The 16,750-nt window shown below is 36.6% G+C and overlaps 1 protein-coding gene and 1 pseudogene across 1 annotated transcript; one reads left to right on the forward strand and one right to left on the reverse strand.

The window, feature by feature from the left end:
• Nucleotides 1-1,080: 1,080 nt before the first annotated feature.
• On the forward strand, nt 1,081-5,286 carry LOC132280138 (receptor-like protein kinase 5). Its single transcript, XM_059782263.1, has 2 exons — nt 1,081-3,777; nt 3,877-5,286. The coding sequence occupies exons 1-2, from the start codon at nt 1,152-1,154 to the stop codon at nt 4,302-4,304; spliced, it is 3,054 nt and encodes a 1,017-aa protein (XP_059638246.1). The 5' UTR covers nt 1,081-1,151; the 3' UTR covers nt 4,305-5,286.
• A 346-nt stretch (nt 5,287-5,632) lies between these two features.
• Nucleotides 5,633-16,345, reverse strand: LOC132278121 (hexokinase-1-like; annotated as a pseudogene).
• Nucleotides 16,346-16,750: the final 405 nt, after the last annotated feature.

The following is a 16,750-nucleotide window of genomic DNA, read 5'->3' on the forward strand; positions in this document are numbered from 1 at the left end:
TAATTATTTTACCTTTAAATGGAAGAAAAAATACAAATTGAAATTTAGTATGAAATTTCTGATCTACATCACAAGAATAATAATAATACGCCATTTAAACATTCTATCACCTAATCAAGTCTTAACATATATATAGTCATATTGTGTAAGCAAGATGACACGGATTGACTTTGTATTGACTCGTGAATCATGAACAACATAATTTGATAACAACAAAAATAGCACAATGTCTGTCATAGGGCAATGTTTTGTTCACAATCATAACATCATCAACTCCTTTTCTTGGGTGGCAAAAGTAGTTCCGAACTCTCCTTAAGCATAGATGAAAACTTTGTTTTAACCTTTTTATTATTCGTGATATATATATATATATATATGTGTGTGTGTGTGGACATTAAAGACTATCAAAATTTTATTCATTACACAAATTGAAGTGTCGTGCTGTTTGGGTGGTTAGGGTGCTTCTCATGTCTAGGAGTCTTATATTCTCTCTTTACCTCAAATTATTAACCATTAGCCCCTAACTTTCTTGACCCTAATATGTATAAGAAATTTTTGAATAATCTAGGTCGTCCACTGTTATTATTAGGCTCGGCACATCGATTTGTGTATGCAAAATCTTAGTTTCACTCATGTATATCACCTTAACTATGAAAGATGGATATATGTACTTTTGATTTAAGAGCTTTAGAATTTAATTTAAGTTGAAGATTGATTAATTTAATTTAAGTTCTATCATTTGTTCAACCTAATTTAAATTGAACATTGATTAATGACGTGTATAATTCATGAAGGAAAAAATATAAGGTAAATCACATCAACTATCATGTTATTTGAATGATTAAATTACTCCTTATATTTAGAAATCTGTGTTTAAGTCATGCACACTCCTCTTTCCTTTAAACCAGTGACCCTAACATCTTTGTCATGAAAAAGAAAAAAAATAATAATAATAGTCAGACTTTTAGTACCTCATTTGCTTTTGAAATTTCCATGTTTGAATTTCTACTGTTGACTTTAATGATTGCATTTCCAATTCTGCCGTTGACTCAGAGACCAATTCATTCAATAAACTCTCCTTCCTGGAAATGTTAAACTCAGCCAGACACAGATAGTTGATCTGCAGGCAGACCCAACACCCACCCCTCCAAATGTCGAAAATATCCCCAACATTTCTCCAAATCACACTCACTCTCCTCATTTTCACCCTACCCTCCCATGGAAACACACAAACCATCACTGATCCAGAGCAAGCAATCCTACTGAAGCTGAAACAACACTGGTCCAATCCACCCTCCATCGAGCATTGGAACTCAACCTCAAGCCACTGTACATGGCCGGAGATCACCTGCATCAGTGGCTCAGTGACAGAACTCTCACTCATTGACAAAAACATCAGCGGAATAATCCCACCATTCATTTGTGACCTCCAAAACTTGACCCTTCTTGTTCTTCAATATAATAACATCCCCGGACCGTTCCCAACTGTCCTCTACAACTGTTCCAAGCTTCAAACACTCGACATTTCTCAAAATTACTTCGTCGGATCAATTCCCAGCGACATCCACCGGTTGTCCTCTCAGCTCCGGGAGCTCAACATCGCCTACAATAACTTCACCGGTGACATTCCCGCCTCAATTGGGCGGTTTTCGGAGCTCAGGACTCTTAATATTGAACTAAACCTGTTCAACGGAACTTTCCCGCCAGAAATTGGAAACTTGTGGAATCTTGAATTACTATGGATGGCAGTCAATCCGTTTGCCCCATCGAAGATACCTTCGAATTTTACCCAGTTGAGGAAACTCAAAAGTTTGTGGATGTCGTCGGCGAATTTGATCGGAGAAATCCCGGAAGCAATCGGGAATATGACGGCCTTGGAGCTCTTGGATGTGTCGACAAACCAGTTGACTGGTAACATTCCTAATGGCGTGTTTTTGTTGAAGAATTTGACTACTCTGCATCTTCACAAAAACAAATTGTCCGGGGAAATTCCAACATCAGTTGAAGCTTTTAACTTGGATGTGGTTGATTTATCAGAAAACAAGTTGACCGGGACAATACCGGATGATTTTGGAAAACTGACCAAACTGACTGGTTTGGCTCTGTTTACCAACCATCTTTCCGGCGAAGTCCCCCAAAGCATTGGCCGGTTTGCGGGGCTGCAAGTTATAAAGTTGTTCGGCAACAATCTATCAGGACAATTGCCACCAGACCTGGGGCGATACTCAATGCTCAGAGATTTTCAAGTGGGCAACAATCAGTTTACAGGCCAATTGCCGGAGTACATATGCGCCAACGGAGTGTTGGTAGGTTTAATGGCAATGTACAACAATCTCACCGGTGAATTGCCAAGTTCACTAGGGAATTGTATGAGTCTATTATATATTCGGGTTCATGGTAATCGACTTTCCGGCGAAATTCCGGCTGGTTTATGGGCATCATTGAATTTGACACAATTGATAATAAGGGACAATCTCTTTACCGGTCATCTTCCTGATAAATTGCCCAGGAACTTAACGCGATTTGAGATCAGTAACAACCAGCTTTCCGGTGAAATTCCAGCTGGGATTTCATCATTGAGGAATTTGACGGTGTTCACAGCAAGCAACAATCTCTTTACTGGCACAATTCCACAAGATTTAAATCTTCCATTCTTGACAACTCTTTCGCTTGATAGGAATCGGCTTTCAGGGCATTTTCCTTCAGAAATAGTCTCTTGGAAGTCACTGAATACTTTAAATCTCAGTAGAAACCAACTCTCTGGGAACATTCCAGCTGAGATTGGTTCTTTGCCTGTCCTTACTTCTTTGGACTTGTCGGACAACCAATTCTCCGGTCAAATTCCACCTGAATTTGGAAAGTTGACGCTGAATTCACTCAACCTTTCTTCCAATAGTCTCACTGGGAGAATCCCAGGTAAGTATGAAATTGCATTTTTTGATGCCAGTTTTTTAAACAATCCTGGTCTTTGTTCAAGTAAGCCATCATTGGGCATTGAAGTTTGCTCTTCAGGAGCAAGAAAATCTGGCAGAATTTCCACCCAGCTTTTTGCTACGTTGATAAGTGTAGCATCAGTTCTGTTCGTTTTAGCTATTATATTCACGTTCTTCGTGATCAAGGTTCATCCAAAGAGAAAGCTTGGATTGGATTTGACCTGGAAACTCACTTCATTTCAGAGGTTAAACTTCACTGTGTCGAGCATTTTGTCGAGATTGACTGAAAACTGCATGATAGGAAGTGGGGGATCGGGGAAAGTGTATCGCGTTCCAGTCAACAGCTCAGAAGACGAATTTGTTGCTGTTAAGAGGATTTGGAACAACAGAAAGTTGGACCAAAAACTGGAGAAGCAATTCCTTGCAGAAGTTGAGATACTAGGCACAATTCGCCACTCCAACATAGTGAAATTGTTGTGTTGTATGTCAAACGAGACCTCGAAACTTCTTGTTTACGAGTTTTTGGAAAATGGTAGCTTGCATGACTGGCTCCATGGAAACAATAGGCCTAGGCAGCCAAGTGTATCGGGTTCAGTCCACCATGTTGTCCTGGACTGGCCTAAGAGGTTCCAGATTGCAGTCGGAGCAGCCCAGGGGCTATGCTACATGCACAATGACTGCTCACCACCTATTGTTCATCGCGACTTGAAATCAAGCAATATCTTGTTAGATCCCGAATTCAATGCGAAAATAGCAGATTTTGGCTTAGCCAAGATGTTGATCAAGCATGGAGAGCCTAACACAGTGTCAGCTGTGGCTGGCTCCATTGGGTACATTGCTCCGGGTAAGTGATATACATGGTACATATATAAATTTTCCTAGCTTTTAATTTGTTACCAATATGCTTGACCAAAACATTCATCTCTCTAACTATGAATTCCAGAGTATGCTCTTACATCAAGAGTGAATGAGAAGATTGATGTGTATAGCTTTGGGGTAGTCCTATTGGAACTAGCAACCGGAAAGAAAGCCAGTGAAGGAGATGAAGAAATGGGGCTAGCAGGATGGGCATGGCATCAATTGCAAGAAGGCAAGTCCATAGAAGATGCATTGGATGAGGAGATCAAGGAACCTTGTTACTTGGAGGAGATGTGTGGTGTGTTCAAACTTGGGATCAATTGTACCTTCACACTGCCTTCCACCAGACCTACCATGAAGGAGGTTTTGCAAATACTGTTACGGTACAAACGCGGGATGGCATTTCAAGAGAATAATGGTGGAGGTGAGTATGATGCCGCTCCCCTGCTCAAGAATTCTAAGCGAGAGAGAAGGTTAGAAACTGACGATGATGATTTGGCGTCCAATGTTTGATGCTCTGGTGGAATGGGATCGAATCATCTCTGGTAACGATTTTATGTTGTTTTGTGTAGTTCATCACCTTTTAAGTTGTACTATTATAATTATGAAATTTCACAAAAGCAAACACAAATTGGTGAAATTTCACTATTATAGTGGAAAAAGTGTTTAGAAATCACTATTATAATTATGAAATTTCACAAAAAAGCGAATGCAAATTGGTGAAATTTCACTACTATAATATTGAATGTGGTGAACTTTACCAACCAAGCGGAACAACAAAAAAAAATCATTAACAGAGAAGATTTTGATTGTGTGAAATACATCATAAGATTGTAGAGAATTCATGTCATTCTGCTGGCAAGACATCACACCATTTGGGGATGCATTGAAGACTCTCTTTAAAGACTCTCTCTATACCCAGTGAGCTTGAGATCCTCTCCCTTATTATTCTCTCTCTTTTACTCAGTGTCACCAACCAAGCGGAACAACAAAAAAAATCATTAACAGAGAAGATTTTGATTGTGTGAAATACTTCATAAGATTGTAGAGAATTCATGTCATTCTGCTGGCAAGACATCACACCATTTGGGGATGCATTGAAGACTCTCTCTATACCTAGTGAGCTTGAGATCCTCTCCCTTATTATTCTCTCTCTTTTACTCAGTGTTGTTCAATCTGATAGTTCATAACACTCCACATAAGTTGATTAACATTTGCTTTAATTTCTCAAAACAAAGCAATATTTTTTAACAAAACATCGTCTAATGTGGAAATGTTCTAAACTATCAAGCGAACATCACAAAGTAGAAAAGAGATGTAGGGGGGATCATATTGTCCAAATAAATGATAATAGTTAGACTATAATAAATAAAAAAATATCATAAAATGCAAGAGAGTGTTAAATTGTCATGTAATAGGCTATTTATGAGAATTAATTTTCCGAAGCTTCCATGATTCTACCATTGCCTTTCCTTGTGTATACGTGTGTGTTTATGCGCTTTTGATGTGCGTATACAGCAATGTGAAATTCTCATGCGTTTTCATTACCTCCTCCTAATAAAGTTTTCCGCGTTTTCATTAACTCTCTCGATTGGTTTTTCAAAAAATACTCTCTGTAACGACCCTAGCTGATGCCAAAATTTAAAAAAAAAAAAATCGGCATAACCTCCCTAAAAAATGGGCCTTCAACAACCTGTCCCAATACACAAAACACATAATATCATCCAGCATCCCATTCATCCGTTCATTATACCTCAACATAGTTCCTCTCATGGTAGAACATCCACACACCAATTAATCTAAATTATCATAATTACAGTCCCAAAATATATGGTTAAGATTTAAAGTCTGTCTTACAACGTTACATGATACAATTGTATGGAAACATATACCATAATTCCATTAGTTTCATTTACATTAAACAAAATATAAGTTCGTTCTTAAGTTACAAGGCCATGAATACTAACTTAGTTACATTTCCACAACTACGAATATACATAGAACGGTCAAAATACAAAATAGCAAACAACCTTCTAACAACTTTCAAGCTTGAGGTGGATTGTCGTCCACCAGTTCATTTCCAAGACCTGAAAAAAATAATATAAATAGTAGGGTGAGCATAAAGCTCAGCAGGTGACACTTAAGACACACATCTTGTGTCCTTGTGAATACAAACAAAACATAGGCCAATAGGAAATGGGGATCATACAATGTCGGGAAATAATACAGCATAACGATTCAATCTCAAGTATATCCAATGCAATGGTATGAGATGCAATGCATGCTAGTGTTGCTCCCCATTTTCATAATCCAAAACATCGTTTCCAAACTGTTAATACAGCCCGCCCTTTGGTAGCCCCGCTGCGACACGAGAGGAGGGTTGGCTAGTGTCCCTGACCCTTGGTAACCCCGCGGCGTCATTATGGGGCCCAGCTAGCTCAACCACGCTAGGGCGACTCCCTAGTCCCCTCTAGGCTATATTAACCTCCGGCCTGTTGGTAACCCCGCAGCGACCGGGTTTCACATAAAACCATTTCATCAAAAACACTTCCCTGAAATTCTCCATATTTATTTCAAGAACAATTTCTCCCATTTCATGCAAACCTAATGGTATGTGCATGTATATATGTTCCATACATTCAATACCATGGCATTTAAAATTCTACACCATAAAATTAAATATTCAACATGTTCAACTCTCCCAAGTAATTATTAATACATTAAGATACAACAAAATACATTTAAGCATGCTTTACACATAAAACAACTCACATTCATACACATGAATTTCTCTAGACAACATTCATTTAAATAATCATTGATACAATTAACTTCTAATTAAGCATGCTTGGCACAACAAAGAAGTATAACTCACAATGGAACAAGAAAGTAGTGGATTAAGGTGTCCCTACCTCAAAAGTGAGCCAAAACCCTTAAAATGGGTCTCTAAATTCGAAGTCCCTAGGAAGACAAAATCTGAAATTGCTTACACTAGCGCGTAGAGCTCGTTGTGGGCTTCGTTTTGCCTCAAACGGCTCTCAAATCTACCAAGGATTAAGGAAGAAATCAAGAGTGGAAGTTGCAAAAGAAAAAGAAAAAAAGAAATACAGAGAGGAAGAAAGGCAGTGGGGAGAGAGAAGAGGAACAGAAACAATGGGTCTCTAATTCCATTTGGCACATGATAACATAAAATAAAGTGCGTCCCACAGCTAAATAAAAAATTTCTTTTAACCTAAATATATATATATAGATAAAGTCAAAAACTTTACACTTTCGAGTTTTTTGGACTTAGAAATTGGGGATAATTTAAAAAATAATAAATATTTTAAACACTATTTAAATTAGTATAAATACCTAAAAAAAATTCTAACTACGTATAATGCGACTTAACAAAAAATAATTACAATGCTAATTTATACACCGTACTTTAATATTTGATAAGTACAATTGAGATAAAATTACTCCTATTCTTTTAAGAATTTCCCATTACATCTTTCTTTATATGCCACCTATATATATACAACACCACCACCACCACCACCATTGGACCACCACAACCACAACCACCACCACCGGACCACCACCACCGACCACCAGTCTCTCTTTCAACACCATCTCTAAGCTGTTAACTAAGTTGTTAACCAAATCTTCCATTTGTTAGCACCTCCCCACCTGAAAATTAAAAGGGTTAAGTGCTTAAAACCCCCTATAATATAGGTTATGTGCAGAATGTATCCCTCCTTTTTTAAAAGGTGCATTTCAGCTCACAAAATTCAAAAAATATGCAAATAAGCCCCTCTAACTACTTTTTGGCAAAAATTAAATATGAAAACCCGATTTTACCCTTTTGTTCCCTTAATATATGCCCGAAATTACTTATCTGCCCTTATTATATATTATTGTATTTTATTACAAACACAATGGGTAAGCTGGGTTGAAGCTTCAGTGCTGAAGAGTTGAAGGACCAGCGAGAGACCCATTTTTCGTGTTTTCAGGGAAGTAATAGATATCTGATACAAATCAAAATGAAGAGACAAATGAGAAAACCCTAAAATTCACCTCCCCTAGGATAGAAAAATTCACATTAAACTGCATTAGCTTTAATGTATCCTATACAAAAAGGAAGAGAGATCCAAAAAAGAAAAAATGTCCTTACAGAAATTATAAATAAGCACTTATTACTTGCACAATATGTTCAGAGTACTTACCTCAAAGATATCCCTTAGCTTGCTCCCGACCACTCTGAGATCATCAGAAGTGTCGTTATGCATTGCAGACATGTCAAGAATCCTGCACATGTTGCAATAATAAGCTTCTTGCAAGCTCTAATGCTTCATTAGATCAATGCACATGATATTTAAAGCACATCACATTTCAGCCAAACACATTTAAACAATAAGGATGCAAAAAATTTACATGGTTCACAGATAAATATCAAATAATCATCATTCAAAGAACTAGCTGTAGTTATGGATCATCTAAAGCCATAAGTTTTGTTTAGCATAACTCATGGCACCATGTTTGGTTCGTCAGATATATTGTAGCACTATTTTCTGATTTTTGCCAATTAGCTGTACAGACCACTAATGGAATGAACAATAAAACTAGATATAGTTATGGATCATCTAAAGGAAGTGCTTACTAGCTGTCTGCAAATTGTTCAAATATACAAGGAAGAAGTACCAAAAAAACCTTATTTATTATTGCAGACACTTGGGACCAATTTCAACTTTTCATTAGATTGAGGCACCATATAGGTATGAAAAAAAAAATTGGTAATATGTCAACCTAAAGTAATATAGTAAAAAAGATTAGATGGTAATGTTGATTGAGGATTTGTTTCTAACTATGATCAGCATAACTATCTTCTGAGTCAGTAGTATCGGTATGATCAGCATAACTATCTTCCGAGTCAGTAGTATGGGACATCCACTTCTTCACACTGCCGCAGGAATGAGAGCTGGATGAAAATAGAGGCCTTCTTCATATGTTACATGCATAGGTTATTGTGGAGGGGAGGAGGATTCTACGAGGTGGGCTGAACCAAAAGAGGATTTTTTTTAGTTGAGATTATAGGGTGCTTGGGGAAGGATATCGTTGTGGGTCCCCTTGGAAGGCTATTTCGTGCACTAAAGCCCCTATTAAAGTAGTCTTTTCTGGCTAGACGGCAGTTCTTGGAAACTAATAATTGACAACCTGTTCACCAAAAAAAAAATAGTTTATGGTTGATTGGGTGCTGTATGTGCAAAGAGAGAAACTGTAAGCCATTTATTGTTGCACCTAGACAAGGGATTTGTGATCTTGTTCTTTGCTTGTTGGAGTTCCTCACAGAATTTGATAGAAGATGTGCTTGCCGATTGAAAAGGCAGTAGAGTGAACTGAAAAGCTAGATTAGAGTGGTAGGCAGCCCCGTTGTGCTTATGGGGGACCAATTGAGAGAGCACAATAGGAGGACCTTCAAAGGGTGAAAACACCTATTTTGCTGCGAAGCATGGTATGTTGAGTTATCACTCATTTTTTATCCGCCCAGATTACTATGAAATCTTCAGGTTTATTTGATCCTATCGTAGAGTTTTTGGGTGAGACAAGAAAATAGCATCGTTTAGATACCTTGTATATACACGTGTAATATAGGTGCAACCCTTTGATGCTTTCTAGTAATATAAGATACACACACACACACATACATATATACATATACATATATATATATATATATAAATGAATAAAAGTAAGCAGAGAAAATACCCTAAGTATTAAACATGATGAAAAGAATTGAAACTCAACTAAAATCCTGCATCCCCTATAGGGTCCATCCTACATGCATGACTTGCGCATCCAAAACCATGAAAACTTAGTTGAAAGTATGATATGAGCCTCTAATCCATAATATGAAGTTGAATATGGACCCATCAAGGCACTCCTAGAAAATCCTCTATTTGCCTTTTTTTTTTCAAATATATTCCTACATAGATACATTCAAAAATCAAATATGTGATTCAGCTAATGAAACCATCCAGCTTGCCTGATTTGCTCCTCATGAAAATGAAAAGAACTTCATACGCACTTAATTTGTTTCAACGTCACAAGGAATTTTGCAGCATATCAGCATGATGTGCCTGACACTAACCACAAAGAAAAACCCAAGATATTATCCAACTACAGTACTAGCTTGCCAATTCTATATTCATTCTTGTTGTTCAACACGTTAATATGATCAGCACTCAGCAGACCACTGCTCATACAGAGCATGGAATGGTGACTGAAGCTTTCAAAATGGAGCAGAATACAAAGTCAGAAAAGCAAGCTATATAAAAGAGAAGGATAGAGCAGAGAGCCTGTAAAACATAATGGCATACCTTAATATGAATGGAATTTTCAATTTCAGCGGCACTGTATCACCAAAAAAGGAAGCTTCTTCAGCCATCCTACACAAGACTCTGCGTATGATTTCTCCCAAGTACATACCAGATATACTCTTCTCAAAAATCTGTGCAAGTTAGCTAAAAAGGTGGAATCAGATGTCCATTGTTTAATCCATCTAAGAAAGCTAGGTGAAAATTAAAATACTAAATAAATACACGAGCAACAGAGCAACTTGTTCGCCAGGATTCAAACTCTCATCATCTAGTGCTTCATCATATTGGAACATGCGAGGACCGGAAGTTGCCACACTCCATGTTAATTATCTTAACAAAAAAAAAAAAGGTTACAGCGACACTTGATTAACACCCCCCAAACCAAAAAAAAATAAAACACACTTTCATGGTTCTACACACACACACAAAAAGAGAGATATATTAAAGTAAATAGAAATTGTTTTGCATGTAAGTTTAGATCAGAATTGAATTATATAAGATAACAAAAGTTGGAAGCTGCTAACCATCTCTCCTGATTTAGGCAGTAAACCGTGCCACTTGGGAATTGCATGTGCCCACTCCACATATGCTGCATTAGTTCCAGTACCCAAAATAACAGCAGCAACGACATCCTGGTTGTAATATTTGCCTCCTGCTAATGTTCCAATTGTATCATTGACCTGCATCAATTCAACAAGTTGACGAGTTGTAGTCTACAAATTAGTCCACCAAGTAAAATACTGAGGAAGCCTACCAGATTGACATTTGAAAATAATCAAAATATCTATTACCATAACCAAACTGTAGATTGTCGCCCTCAGGAAAGTCATAACAGAGTTCTCACAACAGGAAACTAATACTTACCGAAGCAGTAACGCGCATATCAAGACCAACTCTTTCCATAGCTTTTGTCAATCTCCAACAACATCTTGTCCAACCTATGACAAAGCCAGTCCAAAATGAAATCACAAGACATTGTTCTAGCTTATTTAAAGAAATCAATCCTTTGAAAGACATTGTTCTGGCTACATGATTTTCTTAATGTTAAAGATAAAGACTGGACTGGAGTGTATACTTAAAAAGTAACACTGCGTAAAGTAAAAGGTCCACCTGATGGTATGCTTAGTGCCAAAAAACAATCGACGGGTAAAAGGAGACCAATTTTCAAGAAAGTTCATGGAGATGAAAGCCTACAACATGGTGAGTAATGTGGGTCAATTGCATTCTACTTCCAGATACTGTCATTCTCAGGATGCAGACAGCAAGAGTGCTTCTCCTGCTGAAATTTAGTACGAATTCAAAAGAATCATTCTATAGTATTATGAATTGACCCACATCAATTGGACAAAAGCATCTAATTACAGGACAGGTCATAGGCCACTCCATCTATTAAGAAGCTTAAACGAGATATGCTAAAAGAATGCAGTCTTGAAAGAAATAGGCAGAATAGTTCTCTCAATGTTTGAACAAAATGGGAAGAAAAGCAAAAGGAAATTCTAAAATTTTGTCAAAAATTTGTAATAGTAGTATATAGAAACCGGCCAGTATGTGTTTTCCATAATAGAATGCTAAATTTTACTATTAAAGAGACCTCTGAACAAGAATAAAATGTAAAACGGAACTCTTTAGAAGGGGAGTGGGGGAAGCCTTTTCCTTTAAAATGGTAAAATCATGACGAAAAAAAAGAATGAAAAGGGTTTCCATGGCAACACATGTACTGTTTGCCACGTGTGCAGAGAAGATCCTCAAGATAAATACATACATTACATGCACATATCTGATTTAGTTACAGCGGTCAATGATACCCATCACATCTCATTTAGTTACAGCAGTCGATTTCTTCTAATTGTAAATATCAACTTAGTTTAGTTCCAGGATTACTATTTGATACTGCAAATAAAGATGGCAAAATCAGCATTAAAGATTAATTGTAGAGGAGTAAAGACTGTAAAGGTAATTGAAATTAACTGCATCTTCTACAGAGAAACCCTTTGTCCATTTAATAAGAGACCCTGATGCAATTGATGATTGCCTAACTGGGAATGAAAATGTGAAACCCAGCTCCCTTTGTCTGCCAGGCAAAACATGAAAATCTTCACCTTCTGTAGCAACAAATTTTGCGAGTGCCTCAGCAATAAATTCAAATAATGCCTGAAATCAACACAGTTTAAAGCTTCAGAGCATGGAAGCAATCCAAAGGTCAAATATTTTGCCGATAACTGGATAGATACTTGTAACGACCCGAAAAGATACCAAAATAATAATAATAAAATCTATAAAAATTTCGGCATGACCTCCGCAGAAATAGTCCCTCTACAACATGTTGAAATACATAAATTGATGCAATAGCCTCACTGGGCCTCAAAAATAACATATCATATCCCAACGCACAATACAGATATTATATCACATTTTTAAAATGACTACATACATACAAAAATCCCGTTCCTCCATCTCATCCGAACGTGAAACCCACTTAAGTTACATCAAATTACAGTCCATAAAATGTAGCTAGAATTAAAAGTCCATAGTTTAAAACATTATACTAATTAAACTAAAGTTTTACGAGTTAGTTAATATTACATTTATAAAATATTAGAGAGTTTTAATACAAAAGATAGCAAAAATAAAATAGGTCTCCGTGCTCGTCTAAAATCGTGGTGGATCGTCGTCCGCCACCTCTTTTCCATGTCCTGAAAGATGTTAAAAATAATGGGGTGAGCATAAGCTCAGTAGGAAGTGTCTAAGACACACTTCTTATGACCCCGTAAATTCACATAAGAAAAGGGTAAAAAGAAATGGAGTCATACCATGAGGAATACATATTCTCAACCACAACCAATCACCGTTTTACTAAAATGCCATGAAGTGCAATGTTATGCATATGTCGCTCCCCATTTCCGAAACAATTCCGTTTCAACAAACAAACCGTTAGTGTAATCCGACCCAAGACACCTCCAAGGCGTCACGAATGGAGGGTTGGCTAACTATCCACGACCACAAGGCACCTCCAAGGCGTCGCATCCGGCCTAGTTAGCTCAACCATACTCCATTCTAGACTACACTAACAACACGGACCACTAGGCGCCTCCTAGGTGTCCGGTTTTTCGCAAACTCCTTTAAAAAATATTTTTTTCCAAGAACAATTCATTTATTTTAAAACATTTTTCCCCTTATTTCTTCCCCAATGGATGCATGAATGCTCCATGCTTCATTTCATCAATTCCACTATAATGCTCCCACATACTTGTTCAAATAAATTAATAAATTACTAAAAGTACACAATTCATTTTCTCATCCCACATTTTGATAACAATTTAAATATACAATTCACAAATTTATTTCCATAATTGTACCATAATTTTTTTTTTTTTTATAGCAATTGAGATCATGAAAACAAACCAACACTAAGCATACTTCTTTACAAGTTAAAAATTATCATACTAATAAGCCATTTAACACACAACGCACATTTATCACCATCAACATAAATAACCCTAACAAATATAATCACAAAAAATTAAAATTAATCATGCTTAAAGTCAATTTAAAGGGGAAAATCACAAGAAATCCAAGAATTAGTGGATTAGAGCACCCCTACCTCAAATTGATGAAAACTCCCAATTTGATCCCAAGAACCCTAGAATTTCGAACTCCCTAGAGAGTACTAAAGTTGAAATTGCTGGTACCCACGCGTAGATCTCGCCGTGCTCTCCGACTTTGCTTCACAAGGTTCTACCAAATTCCAATTGAGTGATGCTAGATCAAGTCTTGAACTTGCAAAAAGAAAAAAAAAAAGAAGAAACTGCCGAGGTGAGAATGATGCAGCAGAGAGAGAGAGAGAGGCTAATGATCTGCGAAATGGCCTTATCGCCTTTGTTATGTTTTAATTTATTAATGGAGCCCACCAACTTTTGAAAAAAAACTTTTAACTTTAATATATATATATATATATATATATATAAACATTACAATACTCACACTTGAAGTTCCAACCATCAAATGTGGGGGAATTGAAACTTTCTCAAGTTCTTGTTTAACAACACGTTTATCTTTCCCTCCCAACTGTACATGCAGGACACGGAAGTTTGTGCCAATAAAACAATCCTTCCTCATCCCTACAAGTAAAAAGCAAAAGTCACATGCATGTTTATCTAAATCTTCTTGTCAGGAACTAGGGATCTAGAAACTCTATGGCTTAAGAAGTATTAAATTTTCATTTTAGGTAAATCAGCCCCAGAAAAGGCAATTATATGGTTAATGAGAAGCCTCTCGGAGTACACAGTCACCTTGACTTCCTTGGCAAACAGAAGCACATTGCCCAATTTGGTTAAAAAACAGGATTTTATTTAATATTGTATACTTATAATTACTAGGCCAACAAAGTACTTACTATTTCCAAAATATCAATGAAAAGAAGAACAACAATCAATAATTGACAATCAAAGCAATTCAGCTGTTGATAACTAATTATCATTACATGACTTTTTCCCCAAACATTATTTGATCTCCTTGGTCTTACTAATTGCCTTTTTAACTGCCATCAATGAACATACATATTATTTCCATATGGCCCATATCCAAGTGAGAAAAGAACGTAAAGGCACTTACATAAATAACCACTGATATTCCTGTCTCAATCATTTCAAACACAACCAACCACTAATTACAAAATAGATGAGTCCATGAAGAATGCATATTCGGACATGGAAACTAAAAAGAAACTTTATGAACTATGGGATTCATATATGAGACAAAATCAGTTTGCTTATCTGTCAAAGTGTGAAGTGACGTTCCATTTCATCATTCTCTCAAAACCCATAACTTTCTTAAATAAAATCATTTCAACTAGATAGACAAAATATATACTATATATATAATATTTACAGCGGAGAGATTTTTCTTGTTTGAGCTGAACAAAAATCCCAAAAAGACAGTAACCAAGAATCAAGGACCAAGCCTGAGCTAAAAAGGTGAAAAGCAATGGGTATTAGATGGTAAGCTATATTCCAAATGATAAAGGAATATAGATCACTAAAGAAATCAAAAAGAAAGAATAAGCAACACACACTATGTATATGCCAGATTAGCACTCAAAGGAAGAACCAAAAAGCATAAAGTTTGAAGGAAAACTAGCGGTAAACAAACAACCAACCGAGTTAGCTTTTCTCAGCATAAGAGTCCTACATTTTTTTATCAAACTGAAACTCACCAACTCAATCAATCAAAGTTAAAATCCTGATTCAAATCAGAAATGTGCTTTGAAGTCATCAAGAGAACATTAAACTATGCTTGTTTTATTTGAGACAAATCTCAAAACAATCACTAATTCAGTTCAAGTCTCACCTTCACTAATCAGGAATCATAGATAGCTTGAAAATTAATAAAATTAGAAGAAAGAAAAAACTAGTAAAATTCAACCTGGCATTCATTAAGAGTTAATTGCACACTAAAAATAATTTGCTACAATATAGAGTTCATTAAACCCCCTCCCCAAAAATAAAAATAAATAAATAAAATCACCAATTCTTCAAAGCAAATTTTCCAAGATTTTAAATTCCCGAGTATGAACAGCAAAATCATTGTTTGTTCAGAAAATATCAACAAATGAAGCATCAAAATACAATAATGTATGGACCATAGATGTAAAGTTAATACCGAATTTCAAGTCAAAGTACAAAACTTCTTATCAAAATTGGACAAACCATTAAAACACTATATAGTAATATATATTTCTAGACACTGTGTATGTGTGTGTATATATACCCGGTGGGGAGGTTGTCGACGTAGCTAATGATCATCTTGAGCTTGCTACCACCTTCGGAGGCGAGGCCCGAGTGCATCTCGACGGTCATGGCGTCGGCAACCTGTATGAGCTTCCCAATAGGGGTTCCACATTTTTCCTCTAATTCCTTTAGTATAGCCATCGTCTTAGCCCACCGCCTGCCGCACCAGCAGCGCCGCCACTGCGCACACCACCGCTGCGGTCACCGAACAGAGATCGATGAAATACACAAACAAAACTCTATTTTTCTAAAAAGCACTACTGCTCTCTCTCTCTCTCTCTCTCTCAGAAATTTCTACTCCATGGTAGTGAGAAAGGACAGAGTTAAAAGGAGGGCGAATATGTGAGCGGGGCCTACCACTGAGCTCAACTAACTTGTGACTGGTCCGCCGGTGCAGCACTAATATTTTTATCGGTCCCATGGTGCAGTTTTTGGGGTGGGGGGGGGGGGGGGGGGACTCTTTCTTTTTGGTTAAATGTTTTGGCAAAAGAAGATTTTTCTTTTATTTTTAATTTTTTTCTTGTGTAGTACTCCCTTTTTTTTTTTCATCTAAATAGGACAAAAAATGAATGTAGAAATCAAAAGTCTGGATCTGTATTTAAACTATAAATTTTTTTGGACGTTCCTTAATCAAAAGTCTGGATAGGTATTTAAACTAATAAATTTTTTGGACGGTCCTTAAAGTGTGGATTTGTTCTATATGTCTTGGGACTTACTACGAAGATGCTCATAAGTCACAATTTTCATTATTATTTATTTATTATGAAACCATTACACTAAATCGAGAGCTAATGTGATTATCTTCTGTTACAAG

Source organism: Cornus florida, unplaced genomic scaffold, assembly GCF_030987335.1.
Source record: "Cornus florida cultivar Cherokee Brave unplaced genomic scaffold, ASM3098733v1 CherokeeBrave_3.0.0_Hap2_Chr10, whole genome shotgun sequence".
Taxonomy (NCBI): Eukaryota; Viridiplantae; Streptophyta; class Magnoliopsida; order Cornales; family Cornaceae; genus Cornus; species Cornus florida.